Source organism: Hemicordylus capensis, chromosome 1 (assembly GCF_027244095.1).
Source record: "Hemicordylus capensis ecotype Gifberg chromosome 1, rHemCap1.1.pri, whole genome shotgun sequence".
Taxonomy (NCBI): Eukaryota; Metazoa; Chordata; class Lepidosauria; order Squamata; family Cordylidae; genus Hemicordylus; species Hemicordylus capensis.
This window is the reverse complement of record NC_069657.1, coordinates 403727365-403743336: the sequence shown is the minus strand read 5'-3', so window position 1 is coordinate 403743336 and position 15972 is coordinate 403727365. Positions and strand designations below refer to the sequence as shown.

Sequence of the window (15972 nt, the reverse complement as noted above, 5' to 3'; positions counted from 1 at the left end):
TCTGGCCACCCCTTGAGATCAGAAAGCGTCATTATCCCTAATTTGCAGAAAGGAAAAATGAGGCATCAGGAGGTGCACAGATTTTTCAAAGATCATCTTCGCATAATGAAGCCATGGATATGCTGCCAAAGGTTGCTCTTTGATTCACTGCCGTGCAGCCAGATACAAAGCCTCATATTGCTAGATCCCAAAGCCCTGTCCTGACTAGTTCAAGGCAGCACCATATGATTAAAAAAAGATCTTTCCCTTCTCAGTATAAATGACTTTTTGATCAATGAATGGAAACATAATTTTAGCAAATTGAGCAAATGTAAACAGGTTTGTACGGTACAGCTTGCAGTCTTAACATTTGCAGCAGGAGAGCTGGAAGACCACCCAGGTCATGGTCTGGTCTTCTTTCTAAACCACCCAGCTACCTAATTAAATCCCTTTCCATCCCTCTGTTTGAGGGGAAGAGGGCCTGCAGCCTTTCATAGTCTCCTTCCAGATGGGAATGCATAATTTATTGGAGATCCAGCTGCTGGAGAGACAAGAGCTGTGAGCAGCGTCATATTTTGCTGCAGATTACCCACAATATTAGGAGAGGTACTTTGGGAAGGTAGAGGAATTGAGAGATGAAAATCAATATCTTGTCATTCCTTCCCTCCGAGCTTAAAGGAAACATTTCTCAAATATACACCCAGGTCTTAATTTGAGTCAAGGAATTGCTGAAGAACATGGTTTTCAATATCAAGGCTGTCATAGGGTATGAAATAATGCTTCTAGGCATGTGCAAAGTACCTTCCCCTCATTACTGTGTCAACAGAACCAGTTGTAGCACACACAGAATAAGTGAGAAGGGCTAACAGGGCAGAGGGTGGAAGTTGAGAATTCCTGGCATTCCTTTTTTAAAAACTATTGATCATGTCTAAGGTAACTATATCTGCCTCCTAAGTCTATGCCCACTTCCATAGATTTCTTTCAGGACAATAAAAGACTAATTAGCCTCATTTGCTGCTCCTTAGCCTGTGATGTCCCTTTGTGTATATGCAGTCTGCCCATGCAAAGAAAGACACCCAGACACCGCCCAGAGAACAGTTTGTTATGGGGCGGCTAACAAATAAAGTTTATTATTATTATTATGACATGGGAATTTACTCATGAGTAAACAACCCAGTCTACCAGGCTGAGGAGCTTATGTACAAATAGATTTGCTCATGGGAAAAGATGTGATCTGCCAACCAAAACTACACTGAGGTTCTGTGAACTCAAACCTGCTAACTTTGCTGCTTGACACTAGGACATTTATGAGTAGATCAACTGCTGCCTGCTTGTAATGGTGGGCTGGGTTGACTACCAATCAGCAAATCATAGTGACCCATAGTGACCCATCTAGATACTTTGTGTTAAAGCAAGTCAGATGAGCAATATAATGGCTCATGCGTAAGTGCCCTAAGTTGCTAGTTGTACGTTGCACTTGACAATTTTAAGTGTCAAGCTTGGGGTGGTGGTGAGGGGGACATGGATCTTTGCAATGTCTCTTTCCCCTCCCTCCCCCTGACCCCGAAGTGTTCTGGTACCCTAAGTCCAGTGGGACAGGGTATCAGGGCCTTGTAATTAGATGTTACAGGAGATGGATGCTGCCAACTCAGTAGTTTAGTAAATGAACAGTATGACCTGTCATCTTCTTTAGGATTCCCTCACCCCTGCAAATGGCAACCAATGAACGAGAGCTGGGATGAGAAAATGCTGAACATGGTGGCAACACATCATGCATTTCCTTTACTAGACATTAGCTATGGGATGGGGAGAAACATGAGTTGGTATCAGCCACATGTCCAGAACCAACAGCAAAATAAGCCCAACCTGGTACAATGGACTGAGCACTCTAAATGGGGACAAAAGTATGTATGTATTTAATACAAAAGTATGTATTAAATATACAATAATATTTATTCATATTATAATAATGAATACGTGTGCGCGTGCACACACACACACCATGAGACCTGGAGATTGCTTATAAATATAACAGAAAGAAGAAAGTTCATATCCAAAGTACAAGTGGACAGTTTGTTAGTGAGATTACAGGCCAAGTATGTTTTGAAATGGAGGTTGTAAGGAAGAGAGAACACTGATGAGAGTGTTGCATGTTGTGCAGGCAGCTTTCCATCCATAGATTCCATTTGATAGCAGCAAGCTGGTATACATGGTATCAACTCAGCCTCTGGCCTTTAAAATGGAGGACGGAAGCCCTCTATATGGAGAGACAATCAGACATGAAACATACGAACACATTGAGGCTATTCACTCTATTCCCGCTGGGGCAGAGAGGGTGACAGAGGGGGTGGGGGAGGCAGGGTTTCACCTGCCTTCCCCCCAAATGATCCATTGCCATCTTCAGTGCACCGCCACTCACTCAGATGATCCACACTGCTCCATGCATCATGGATCGTTCGAGGCTGGGACTCACTCACCCTGCCACTGGATATCCCTCAGTGCACCATGCGATGAGCACAGTGCATTGGGGGATGCGCTCGTCTCTGCGTGCACTTGGGTTGCAAGCAACCCAAGTGCACATACAATCCCAGCACCAGGGTTTGCGCCCTTAACCTCGGCTAAAGGCCGGGCTTCAAAGTGGGGCTAGGCAGGCAGTGCCGGGATCTGTGTGGATCCTGGTGCTGTATATGAGCAGCCTAAACCAGGCTGGGCTGCCCTAGCCTAAGTTAGGCTGCTCGTGAGAACAGCCTTAACATTTTCTAAAGGTAAGGTAAAGTGTGCCGTCAAGTCGATTTCGACTCTTGGTGCCCACATAACAATCAAATGAAATTTATGAGAGACAGTTGGTTTTTCTCTAATATGAAGATGTAATCTTTGTGAGAACTGAATATTCTTAGTGTATTGGTTTCACGGGGCTTTTGTGGAGTTAGGCAACTTTATTCTATGGAGAAAGATTCTAAAATAAAGTACATTTCCTAACAACCATGCAATCCTTAGAAAGAACTCAATAGCTTCAGCTATCCAAAGCTCACCTTTAAAGATGAGGATATCACAGGGGAGGTAAAACTATAATTAATGCTTGTGAAATACATGTGGCTAATAGGAAGCAATCTAACAGGAAATTATCTTCAGGACTGCTTTCACCCAAATATACCTACCAGAACACTTAGACTGACATCTGAGACCCTTCTCTGTGCCCTCCTCCACCATCTAAGATATGGCAGGTGGGCACATAAGATAGGGCCCTTTATCAGTTGTGGCCTAACAGGTGTGGAACACCCTCCAAAAGGAGACTCACCTAGTTATATCACTGCCAACCCTCCACTGAATAACAAAGACATGGTAGAACATCTAGAAGACGACTTTGTTCCTTGACAATTCTGCATTCAGCTGTTATGTCTGCTGGTTTGCAGACTATTACGATGATGATGACAATGACAAATATTTATATACCGCTTTTTAAAAGAAGTTCCCAAAGCGGTTTACATATAGAAATAGAAATAAATAAAGATGGCTCCCTGTCCCCAAAGGGCTCACAGTCTAAAAAGAAATATAAGATAAACACCAGCAACAGCCACTGGAGGGATGCAGTACTCTGCTAGGTTGTATTATTCCTCACCCTCCCCTTTGTTGATCTCTGTTATTTGTACTACAGTAGACTGTTAGCTGCCTTGAGGGTCTTCTTAAGATGGAAACGCATGGTGGAATGTGTATACTGTATATATACACGTGTGTGTGTGTGTGTGTGTGTGTGTGTGTGTGTGTGTGTGTGTGTGTGTGTGTGTAATAAGCACAGTGGATGATTATCTACTGGCCAGTGTTGTTCTCCCATTCCTTTGCCATCTCATGACTGCAACAATCTCAAAATGCAAATGACAAAAGTCTCCTTCAGACTTCTATAGTGTGTGAAACAGTCACAATTTGTTTCTTGTAGATTGCTGCCCCTATGGGTTGGATTTTAAAGCAGGTAAAGGAACAATTCAGCTGCATTTTAATGTATTTATTATTGCACCCATTCCTATTTAAATAATGTCGTGTATTATTGTGCCCTTTTTTTAAAAAAGTGCCTACTTCATATCTCATGATACGTGAGGTGAGCACAGAAGCCCACACTAGGGGCCTGAGTTGCTTCTCACAGCATTTACGCATGTGCTGCATGTGTAGCGATAAAAAGGCACACACCGTTGTCTGTCCTTCAGCAGAGGAGGTGAGTGTGCCTGTAATTTAGTTTTATGTATCCCTACCAGGGGTGTAGCTAGGGGAGAGGTGGGCATGTTTGCCCCTCTCTCCAGAGGCCCCTTGGAGTGAGGGAGATAATGAAGAAAATAGGGAGGGGTGGAGCTGGGGGCCCCGGGTTCTTTGAACCCCTTCGCTCAATTGTAGCTACAGCCCGATCCCTACTTTTGTTATAACAGCTCATTGTGTTGGACTGCATATGTCTTATAATCTTTTAGTGGAGCCGGCTGGCAGAGCACAGGACCAAAACCTGTAGCCTCAAAGTCAGTGTGAAGGAAGTGGCCATGATCAGAATTTAAAGTGAATGGCTTCCTAATTTTGAGTATTTGCATCTTTTGAGTATCTGGTACCTTCAGTACCAGAATTCTGTGTCACTGTTAGTGGCTGGAATTCTAGCCTGTATGCTTGGTAATCTACCACCGATTATCTGATATCAGGTACAATACACAAATAATTCTTACTCTCAATAAATAAATAAGTGAGCTGCAGCTAACACAAGAAAAATCCCAGAGAACTAGAAACTGAATACTGATCTGTTGGGATTTAAACTATGAAGCTGGATTGGAAGAAGATGAGTGTGATTTTAAAGTTGGAAGAAGAAACATCAATAACCCGTGCTACGCTGATGACACCACTCTGATAGCTGAGAATGCAGATGATCTGCAAGCTCTTGTAATGAAGGTCAAGGAGCACAGTGAAAAAATGGGACTACAGTTAAATGTAAAGAAGACTAAGCTAATGACAATGGGTACAGCAACCAGCCTCAGAATTGACAATGAAGACATTGACGTAGTGGATAGCTTCTGCCTTTTAGGATCAACCATCAACAGTAAACGATCCAGTGGTCAAGAAATACGCTGCAGACTAGCACTTGGTAGCGTTGTAATGAAGGCCTTGGAAAGGATATTTCGATGCCATGACGTGTCTACACCTACAAAGATTAGAATTGTTTGGACAATGATTTTCACCGTGACACTCTATGGATGCGAAAGCTGGACTCTGAAGAAGCAAGGTAGAAAAAGCATTGACGCTTTTGAACTTTGGTGCTGGAGAAGACTTTTGAGGATACCAGGATACAGCCAGGAAAACAAACCAAGGGATCATAGAACAAATCAATCCAGAATTTTCACTTGAGGCACAAATGACCAGGCACAAACTATCATACTTTGGAGACATTATGCGAAGACCCAGCTCCCTTGAGAAGTCTATAATGCTGGGGAAAGTTGAAGGAAAGAGAAGAAGAGGACGACCAGCAGCAAGGTGGACGGACTCGATTATGACAGCAATGAGTGCACCTCTGAGAGACCTTAAAGGCCAAGTTGAAGACAGATCATCCTGGAGAGAATCTATCTATGTGGTCACTAAGAGTTGACACCGACTTGACGGCACTTAATCAATCAATTAATCACAATGTGTTTGTGCCATGTTGGACCAAACCTTTTGGTGCCTGGGAAGGAAAATTAAACTCACCTGTGCAGGAAAAATATGACAATCCATTAAAGAACTCTCAATTTTCTGCCCTCTGGCTGCCTCATGGTGCCTGATGATGGAGACAGACAGCCCTGATTTTAGGCTGGCATCTGAGAGCAGGGTGGTGCTCTCAGCAACTTTATATATTTTTGCAGGCCCCCCACCCATGTTCTGTTTCCAGTATGATTGTTCCCCCCAACACCCCCCCCCCACCAAAGTGCTGAACTGAATAACTGTCCTAGATTTTGTCTTCTGACATCTTCCAAATCTTACATCCCAATGTCAATCTTTCTGTTACTGTTCCTTCTCCACACTGTAAGGCAGTTCTCATCATGGTAAACTGGGTAGGATGAACATCCTAGCCAGCTTCAGGAGCTGTGTGCACTCCCAATTTTTTGTCCTCTATCAGCAAAAACCTGGGTAAGAGAAGGTGGAAGTGTGGGAGAGAGGTGCCATAAGTTTTTGCTGATAAACGACCCAAATCAGGAGCGTGCACAGCTCCCACCCAAAGCTGGATAGGGCACTTGCCCTACTCCATTTATGATTGTGGGAACCAGCCTAACTATTTGCTTGAGTCAAAATTTTATATTCTGCTCTTTCCCAAAACAGTGAGGGGTGGTCTGAAATGAGTGGAGTTTGATGGTTCCCTATGCCTTCTGCAGTGCTGCTTTAGCTGACTTAGTCTAAGCAGATATTTTTCACCTCAAAGTGTTTTGCTTCTCTCTTTGTTGAATCACTGAAAGGGAGGTCACAGATTCACTGTGTGAATCTAAGAAAGTGTCAACTACCCAATGGCACAGGTAGTTAAAAATCATACACTTAAATTAAAGAATTTATTTCCAAGACCCCACTTAACACCACTCATACAGGAAATTGAAAGGAAAACTTAAGAAAAGAATCCATGTCCTTGGTCCTTTTTAAAGCACATGTGTTGGCCTATCAACACACACACACAAATATTTTCTACCTCTTAATTTGAATAGCATTTATATGATCCCTGGTGGAACAATCACAGTCAGTGGGCTACAGTTATCCCTGGATATAAAATCTATGGAAAGGACAGGGAAACGTGTCTTGGAGAGTGATTTTGCAGTTTGTCAAGCTGGGCTTAGCATTCAATAAACTTGAAAACACAGGAGGAACAAACTCCTTTACAAAGTCCCTGCGGGAGGAAATTCTTGACCCCAAAAGGCACATAGTACTGGCAATATAGTTTTGTCATTCCTGACCAAAATTGTGATGGTGATTGGAGATGAAGAAGGAAATCAAGAGGAAAGTGTTGTAAGAATGGGTGACTTAACCTTCACACTGATTGTGTAAATGTACATTTAGGTCATGAGAGAGAGAGAAATGTTTTAGATACAATAAATTAGTGTGCCTTAGAACAGTTAGTCATAGAGCTGACTAGAGGAGAGGCAACTCTCTCCTTTTAAAAATGTTTTAGATATTTAAAGAACCACAAAGAAAAACTAACATATTTGTTGCAGTAACATCACTATAATTCAAAAACATACAGTAAATGTAACTCACATAATATATCTCAAAAATATATATTAACATAACAATAATTTTTAAAAATGGGCTAGATATATTGCTTCTCAAAAATTAGATGCCAGACGTGGAGGCAGCCCTTAAATTGCTCTGGAGCAGGGGCCCAGATATGCTGCAATATATCAGTGTTGAACCACTCAGGAAAAGTGGCTACAGTTCTTTCAGATTCGACATACGTGTATGTGGAAGGTTGCCCAGAAAATCACATTCATTTCCAAAAGAAGAAAATTCTCTCAAAAATGGGAGGATTCATTAAAAAGAAAATTGAAAGGAAGCATCAAGAAAGTCACATCTTTTCAGGACACATGGAGGTTTTTAAACCATTACTATAGAAAATCAGATAACATGTATAGCATAGATCAGGAAAGGCTCAGACAAGTCCAGGAAGATACCAGCAGGGTTAAGGCACAGAATCAAGAAGCTATAAGAGGCAAGGAGGCTTCCTTGGAAAAATTGAAGTCTTGCCCAAATGCGGAAAACATGAAAGAGCACAAACCTCTTGCAAAACAAATGTAAGCTGACAAAAAGCTAAGTAATGTAAAATAGAATGGCAGGTCTGATTGCTAACACATTAAACAAACAATAAGATCTAGTGTTGCCAACTGTCCCACACTGTGCGGGACGTCCCGACTTTCAGCAGGGAAATGCTCATCCTGTTCGGGACACATTTCCCTCCACTTTTTCACACCTTAAAAAAAAATTCTTTTTAAAATTTTAAAGCCAATTTCAGGCTTCTGCGCCTTTTTTTTTTTTTTTTTAAAGACAAGCCCTGCCCCAGGTGGCCATGCCCCCAGCCCACCCAGCGTCCGTGTCCCGATTTCTGCCAACGCAATGTTGGCAATACTAAATATGTCATTACTTTAAACACAGTAGAAGCAGAAATACAGCCAGGGAAGTGGTTAGACATGAAATGATAAAGGTATAAAAGGATTGTGGAAGGAGGATAGGCAGATTGCAGAGAAATTACATGAATTCATTGCAGCAGATTTCACTGTGGAAGATTTCAACAGGAATCTTTGGAAAACTAAGTGACAAAAGGTGAAGTTTTAAATTCCTGGATGATGGATTTATCAACAGCAATTAGCATGACAGCAAACGGCGCCTGCATGCTTAACCTCAGTCTACCTCTGAATCTTGTTGCTTTGGAGACAAATAATGGGGGAAGGCTGACGCTCTTTGTGGGCTTCCTGGCAACATCTGCAGGCCAGAAGATGATGGTCTGCATCAGACCTTGGTCTGATCTAGCAGTGCTCTTATGTTCTTAAGACATTAAGGCTGTTCACACGACCAAAATCCCTGGTGGCTAGGGAGGGCTGGGGGGAAAGCAGAAGTGTACCTACGTTCCCCCACACGATCTTCCTGATCCCGTCGCTCGCGCCCTTCTACCTGGATAAGAACAGCCCTGCTGTATCAGGCCCAAGGCCCATCTAGTCCAGCATCCTGTTTCGCACAGTGGCCCACCAGATGCCGCTGGAAGCCACAGGCAGGAGTTGAGGGCATGCCCTCTCTCCTGCTGTTACTCCCCTGCAACTGGTACTCAGAGGCATCCTGCCTTTGAGGCTGGAGGTGGCCTTTAGCCCTCCAACAATAGCCCCAAAAAATCCTGGGCTACCCAGAGGGCAGCACTGGGTTTGGCCATGATCCCGGCACTTCACACGAGTAACCCTACCCCGGTAGTGCTGCTTGTGTGAACAGCCTCGTGTTCTTAGAGGAAAAGAGGATTCCCTCTGAGATAACACATCTGTGTGTTCACAAATGATGAATGAAAGTTACCATAACCTGCAAACACATGGGTAATTTTGACATTCTCCACTCCCTTTCTTAGAAAATATTTCACACAGATTCTGAGTATTTTGGTACAAAAAAGTAACTTCTGCAAATCCCCAGAATGATTACAAAAGACTACAGAGATTGTTTTTTTCTGGAAAATGCATAGAGCAGAGTTCTTGGGAGTTGGTCATTATTCACAATCCTTATTAAACTTTGGGCAAGTAAACCAGTTGCCACTCTTTGGGGGCGATATCCAAGAGCTGAATATTTGAGGTACTGAGTGCTCAGTTTCAGGCCCAGCATTGGAGATTAGGAAAGGATGTATGAAACATGGTGTTTACCCAGCATCAGACCTCTAGCTGGTACTTGTTATTAGTAGTACCTCTTCTCTCTCCATGTAAGTATCCCTCATACCCAGCAACCAAACAGTTGTATTGCACAATATACAATGTGCAGGTGAGAACCATACCAGAAATGATGATAGAACCAAGTTTTGTAAATTGCACCCAGTTGACTCTATTAAGCCCTACTACACATGGCATGCAAAAAGGAAAGAGAACAAGCTTTCATGAATATCCCTTTATTTATTTAGTTAGTTAGTTCGTTCGTTCGTTCGTTAGTTATTAATCATATTTTTATATTGCCCAAAACTTACATCTCTGGGTGGTTTACAACAAAATAAAAACAGAAAAAGTAAAACATTAGTTAAAACAAAAACCAAAAGTTTAAAACATTACTACTAACCACTAAATGTGCTGCAAGAGATGAGTTGCTCTAGCCCTCTAAAAAAAAAAATCACAAAGATGTGTTAGTCAGCTTTCTCAGAGCAAGTAAACCCTTAAAAAACAAAACAAAACCTTTGCTCTATCTGCTTGCTTTTTCAGTCTGTCTGTTTCAAATCTGTTCAAAAAGTGAAATGTTGCCTAACTCCCAGCTGATTGATGGACCCTAAAAATATAAAGTGTTACCGAGATGACAAGAATTAACATTGCAGAGCTTTTGGCTGTGCCTTTGTAGATTTATGTATAGAAGGGGCTGAGTGGGGGTGGGCAGGCACACCGGGTTGATTGTTGCACGTCTCTGCAGTTCTTTCGCAATGCATACCACAAGCTAGATAACTTTCCAGAGGAATTCAGGTCCCTATTGTGCTGGCCTTTGATCTTGAATGGTTTTGTGGAGTAGGATGTTTTCAAGAAGAAAGGAAACCATGTACACTCTAGACACTGTATCTGGGCTCATCTCTCAGGAATGCAGGGGGTTAACAGTCAGCATCATTTAATCATCTGCAAATGACCGATCAGGAAATCTGTCGGGAAGTGGGTACAAATTCCTGAGGCGTGATACAAAGTATTGCACTGGTGTACCTCAAAACACAAACACACATACACACACACACACACACGCAATGCTTGGTGATGTGGATGTCCTGCAACTATACCCATGTTCTTTGCCGCAATCAGGGGTTGTACAATTACTGCTTAGCAGTGGAATGGTAATGTCTCCCTTTCTAGTAGTAATCTAACAGCAGGCTACCCACCCCAAGAATGTTTGTTGAAAGAGTGTATGACTTTTTAAAAGTGGTGTGTTCATAGCTGCCCCTTTTTCAATATTCTCCCAGTCTTGTGGGAGCTATTTATCTGTGAAAAACCTCTCTGAGGATGTTTAAATGATCCAACCATATGGGTGAGGCCCAACTGAGTGGGTCTTTTCCATGGAAACAATACTTCCTCTCCAAGCATGCTACCAGTTGCATACAACCCCACACTCCTGACTATGTGGCTGGGTCATTTAAATTTCTTACAGCCACAAGAGTGCTAATTACGAATTTCCTTTCCCCATAGGAGCCCCAGAAGACGGCAGGAGAGACAGGGCCCTTTGGTGTTGTGGCACCCAGAACTTGGTGCAGCCTCCCAAGAGAGGTGGACCTGGCTGTTTCACGGCTCATATTTCAAGGGGCAGCGAAGACAGCTTTCCTCTAAAAGGTCTTTTCTGCATACTGGCCAATATCCAGACTAACACTGTGCTGACATCACACAGGGAAGAGGAGCGATTGTGAGCAATTCCCCTTCTCTCTACAGTTGCTTGTGCCTCCCTGAAATATGTCAGTGAGGGCTGAGGACCTTCAGAAATATATTTTCAAGAAGCACAGGCAGCTGCAAAGGGAGGGTTTTTTTTGGTGGTGGTAGTGGTTGTTGTTGTTATTTAAATAAAAATCACTCCTCTGTGTGTGACAGAAATTGTCCAGCATTGGCCAGGATTCCAGCCACTATTCTCAAACTAGGATTTGGCTGCTGGTGCTGCTGTTATAGGCGTTATAAAGCATTTTAGATTTTTTGATGTTTCATTGTTACGGCTTTTTTGAATTGTTAGTTGCCTTGGCCGGGTTAAAGTATCAGTGTTGCGCCTTTCTTGTTCTTTTGTAGAACTGCAGTACACACACAGCTTTGTCTTGATCTCCCTTCCAACGGTGAGGTCCAAACATGTGTCCCTTACTAACACATCTAGGGAAAGCACTGTGGGGCAGAGGAAATTTCATAAACCTGTCAGTGGTGATGGCTAAGCCTAGTTGTGATGGCTAACTGCTGCCTCCTGGGTACCAGTTGCTGGGAAGCAAAAGTAGGAGATGGGCTACTGCTTTCAAGCCCTGCTTGTGAGCTTCACAGAGGCATTTGGATGGCCACTGTGAGAAACTAGATGCTAAACTAGATAGCCCATTGGTCTGATCCAACAGGGCTCTTCTCAGACTCTTACAAATTTAGTGTGGGGACAGTGTTGAGTGGCCCCAGGGCACACGATACAGCTATCTTACTGAAGCTAAGCAGGTCTTGGTGTGATCATTGCCTGGATGGAAGACCTATGTATGCCACCTTTGGGGATGGGGGCCATAGCTCAATAGTAGAGCATCTGCTGCTTTGCAGGGTTCAGTTCCTGGCATCACCAGATAGGGTTGGGAAGGACTCCTGCCTGAAACCATGGAAAGCCGCAGCCATTTAGTGTAGACAATATTGAGCCAGGCAGACCAATGCCCTGACTTGAAAGCTTCCAATGCACCCATGTTTGTACAACTACACATATTCCTATGTAACATGTAGACTGGGCCTAATTTCTAAGGAAACTTCCTTTACTTTTGTGCTGCATATTCTACTGGGAGCAGCAGTAGTCTCCAACTCATTACATTGGTTCTTTAATGCTGTGATATTCCTTGATGTCTTTAAATATATATACATTATTCCTTTCAGCATTTGCTATCACTTAAAATGGAATTAGGCGGTAAAGCAGAAAAGTAGCTAAATTGACAATTGGGGTCACCAGAGCAGAATTTGACTTGCACATTGATTTCACACTGCTGAATTCCAGCTCTATGTCCTTTTAAATTATTATTATTATTAGCTCATGTACAATGACTCTTCCCTAAGAGGAAATAACTGTCTGAAAAGGAGGTTGGCAGAGGTTGCCACTGTTGGCTTGAGCCTTATTGTTGAAGGAATGTGCATCATGCCCTTATCTTTGTAGTCCAAAATGCACTTTTGGCAAAAGAATTTTGTTTTGTACAATGGAGAATATCCATTCTTTTTCAAGTGAGTTGACTGAAGCAAGGTTGTCCTACAACAGCATTCCAGTTGTAATGCAGTGTACTTAGAAAACTTGAGGCTATTATACAACAATAAAATACCATTGAATCAGATGGTAGATAAGATAGCATTGAAGCTATGAAAAATATAGATGTAAGGTTTGCATGCTTCCCGACTGCCCAAAATGTAGTTGCTGGAAAAGGCACTGTGCCTCCACAGACATACGGTAGCAACAAAGCAGCAGGATAGAGTTATAGTTACTGCATTTTTACAGGTAATTCAGGATGTGTCTGCACAGAACAGCCAGCCAGCTTTAAAAGTATAGAAGAAAAAGCTGACTAATACAGACCATTTCTAGTCCAGTACTGTGTACTCTGACTGCATGGGATGGAAACAAGAACTTTATACATGCAAAGCATATGCTCCACAGAGTTGTGCTGCCTTTTCCTAAGTGCCAATTCCTAACTGATTCCTATTTGCAGTGGGAGTTACCAAGCAGAGAGGGAATCAGCACAGCAGCGGCATTTCCAGCTGCATGAATTTCACAGGTTAGAAGTGCCTCCAAAACCGCCATCAGATGTCTAGTCAAGAACTAACTTGCCAACAATATAATAAGATGTTGAAGGCACTTGTTTTTCCAGCTCAAACCAGGGGAGGAGGGCATAGAAAAGAAGAACCTACATCATATTAACACAAAATAGCAGCAACTAAAAGCAAGTAGCAAGGACAAAGGATGATTGATAGTAAGTAATTGGGGGCCCATGTAAACCATGGCTGACATACTGTGCAGTATTACACATGAAGCGGAACTTAACATTTGTACAGTTGTGAGAGCACGCAGTTGCACAAGAGCCAAATTTGCACAGAGTTGTGTGACATTGCAGCCCCCCCATATATATATATATATATATATATATATATATATATATATATATATATATATTTGCGCAATTGCTTCTATTGTCCAACTGTGCTATTCCACTGTGTGTGTAGCATTGCACAGTATATTAGCATACATATTTAAAGTCTGAAACCAAACTTTGTCATATCTTCTCCCCAAAGCATCTTGGAGACCTGTTGTATGTAGATGCCACTAAAGTGAAAAATCACTCATTACTTCACAGTAGCACATCTGGAATCCATGATGTTTAAGCAATTCTGAAATTGCTTTAACACTATTGCAGAGACCTGTCTTGATGTTCATTTTATACTTGCAGATTTACATTCCAAAGCTAAGTATGTGAATAATGATAATGCCACAACGATCATTAAATATCATTGTCACAAAATATTACCAAAACTCCGAGAGGCGGTTGGAGATCATGCAACGATAAAAATCTGTGCACAGAAAGCAGGTTAACAGATTTATTCAATACAACACTAACAGAAAGAGGTGGAGGTTCACTTCACTTCACCCCTTGTTCGGGACACATTCTTTCATGGTCCTGGGTGAGCAGCCTCATTTGGACTTCTGGAGGAACTCAAAGGGAATGTGGGTAGTTCTTTCTGGGCCACAGGCTTCCTTTGATGGTACACTGTAAGCAGGGGCGTAGCTAGGAGAGAGGGGGCCCATGTTCATCCCTCTCTCTGGTGGCCCCCAGAGAGAGGGAGATAATGAAAATAGGGAGGGGTGGAGCTGGAGGGCCCTAAGGAGCTGGGGGCCCATGTTCTTTGAACCCTTTTGCTTAATTATAGCTACGCCCCTGCTGTAAGCATCTGGAGATGTTGCATAAGATGGCATACACCAAGTTGTCCTCTGCTGGGGCCACCTTGGTTTGAAATGGCCTGGTGCCTGAAGAGGTGATGTAGGAGTGTACATCACCTGAGCACCATCCACTGACCCAAGTGTGACAATATCTACAAAACAATGGTTGGTATCCTCACATACCACCCACTCATTAGCATGGAGCCAAGTGGTCTAGAGATGGCAGCTGATGAGCTCCCCACCATGTTCCCTGTTGACTCCAGTGGGGTCCTTTTCCTGCCCAGCCTCACATGTGGTTTAATACTTTGACAATGAACCTTGGGCTCACACACTTCCCCTTCACGAGAGGGAATTGGCAGCTGCCATTCATGGTTTAGAACTCTTCAGTTGTTGTTGAATCCAAGCACAGCAAATCATGGTTTGTTCTAAACATAGTTTGTTGACAAGCCAGGATATCAAGCCAGAATCCGATCCCAAGTTAATATGTTGGCTAGTTAAACTATGAACAAACCAGAGTTTGCCAGCTTTGGTTGCAACAAATAGTAGTTAATTCTAACCTGCAAATGGAAGCTGCTAATTTCTTACCCTCACAAAGGGAAGTGGAGAGAGCACGTGAGCTCAAGGCATGTGATATCCATATTATAAACTGATATTCAGCTCAGGGAGGTTTTATGAGAACCTAGTTCATACAAGTATGCTGTTTCACTTTGTACAATTTCCTAAGGAACTGCATCTTAAGAGTCGTTTTTGCACTGGTTTTTTACATATCAAACCATACACAATCTTAAACAAGTGCATCTGAAGTCTTAACCACTTAATGTAGCATCTACTTTAATCTTACTCATTTCTTTTAGGGAGCAGGTGACAGTTTTGTGGGAGCACTGGCTTTTTACCTGGCTTATTACCCTACTTGGCCTCTGGAAGAAATGCTGAGGAAAGCAAACCGTATTGCGTCTGTTAGTGTCCAAGCAATGGGTACACAATCTTCCTATCCCTATAGGAAAGACCTGCCACAAGATCTCTTCTGAGTTGTACTCCTACACCATCAAAATAGTGGGCACCAATTCTCTCTTCAGGCAAGCAAATTATTCTGATCACCATGCTATTTGTAATACATATGAAACATTTCCATTTTTCACTCACATTAAGAATTAATAAAGAGAATCAGTTTGTCTTCATGTTTTAATTTTGCTTTTTAAAAAAATGTTCTGAAGCTGTGATCTAGCAAGGGCAAAATTTTCCAAGAATGAAAATTTTCAATTAACTGTGAAATGTATCTTTCCATTGAAAATAAAGTTGCCAAAAATCAGATCCAGTGTTTATAGTGGACCTGCAAATTCCATAGCACAAGGCTGACTAAGTAATCAAATATGGTAGCAGCTGTATCTCTCAGGTATACTTCTTACTTTGGGAATGGCTGCTATATAAGCAGTTAGTCACAGTCCTCTCATGTAGCCTCCAGCAGAGCTAGATGTAACGTTAGTTTCTCTAGGAACATATTCTAGTACAACACATTGAGGCACTTCACACGATCGATGTGAAGTGCCTGAGGGGGTTCTGTGGGGAGAGCGGGCTTAGCTGCTCATAGCCGGATCAGCCGCCCACGTGCCTGCCGGTTCCATCATGGAGCCGACGGGCAGTGAGGATCGGGGGCCAAATGACCCCCGAAATTTCCAGGATGCCCCGCAA

The 15972-nt window shown here is 42.6% G+C and overlaps 1 protein-coding gene across 8 annotated transcripts in view; it reads left to right on the top strand.

Moving 5' to 3' along the window:
* RBKS (ribokinase) overlaps nt 1–15594 on the top strand; it is a 96320-nt gene extending 80726 nt beyond the window's left edge. For 7 of the 8 annotated variants that reach the window (XM_053306088.1, XM_053306077.1, XM_053306018.1 and 4 more), the window contains one exon: nt 15138–15594. In XM_053306088.1, the coding sequence (XP_053162063.1) occupies nt 15138–15311 (174 nt within the window). In that variant the 3' untranslated portion in view covers nt 15312–15594. Of the gene's footprint in view, nt 1–10847; nt 10989–15137 lie in introns of all 8 variants that reach the window. The other variant, XM_053306037.1, reaches the window with a different exon arrangement.
* The last annotated feature ends 378 nt before the right edge of the window (nt 15595–15972 follow it).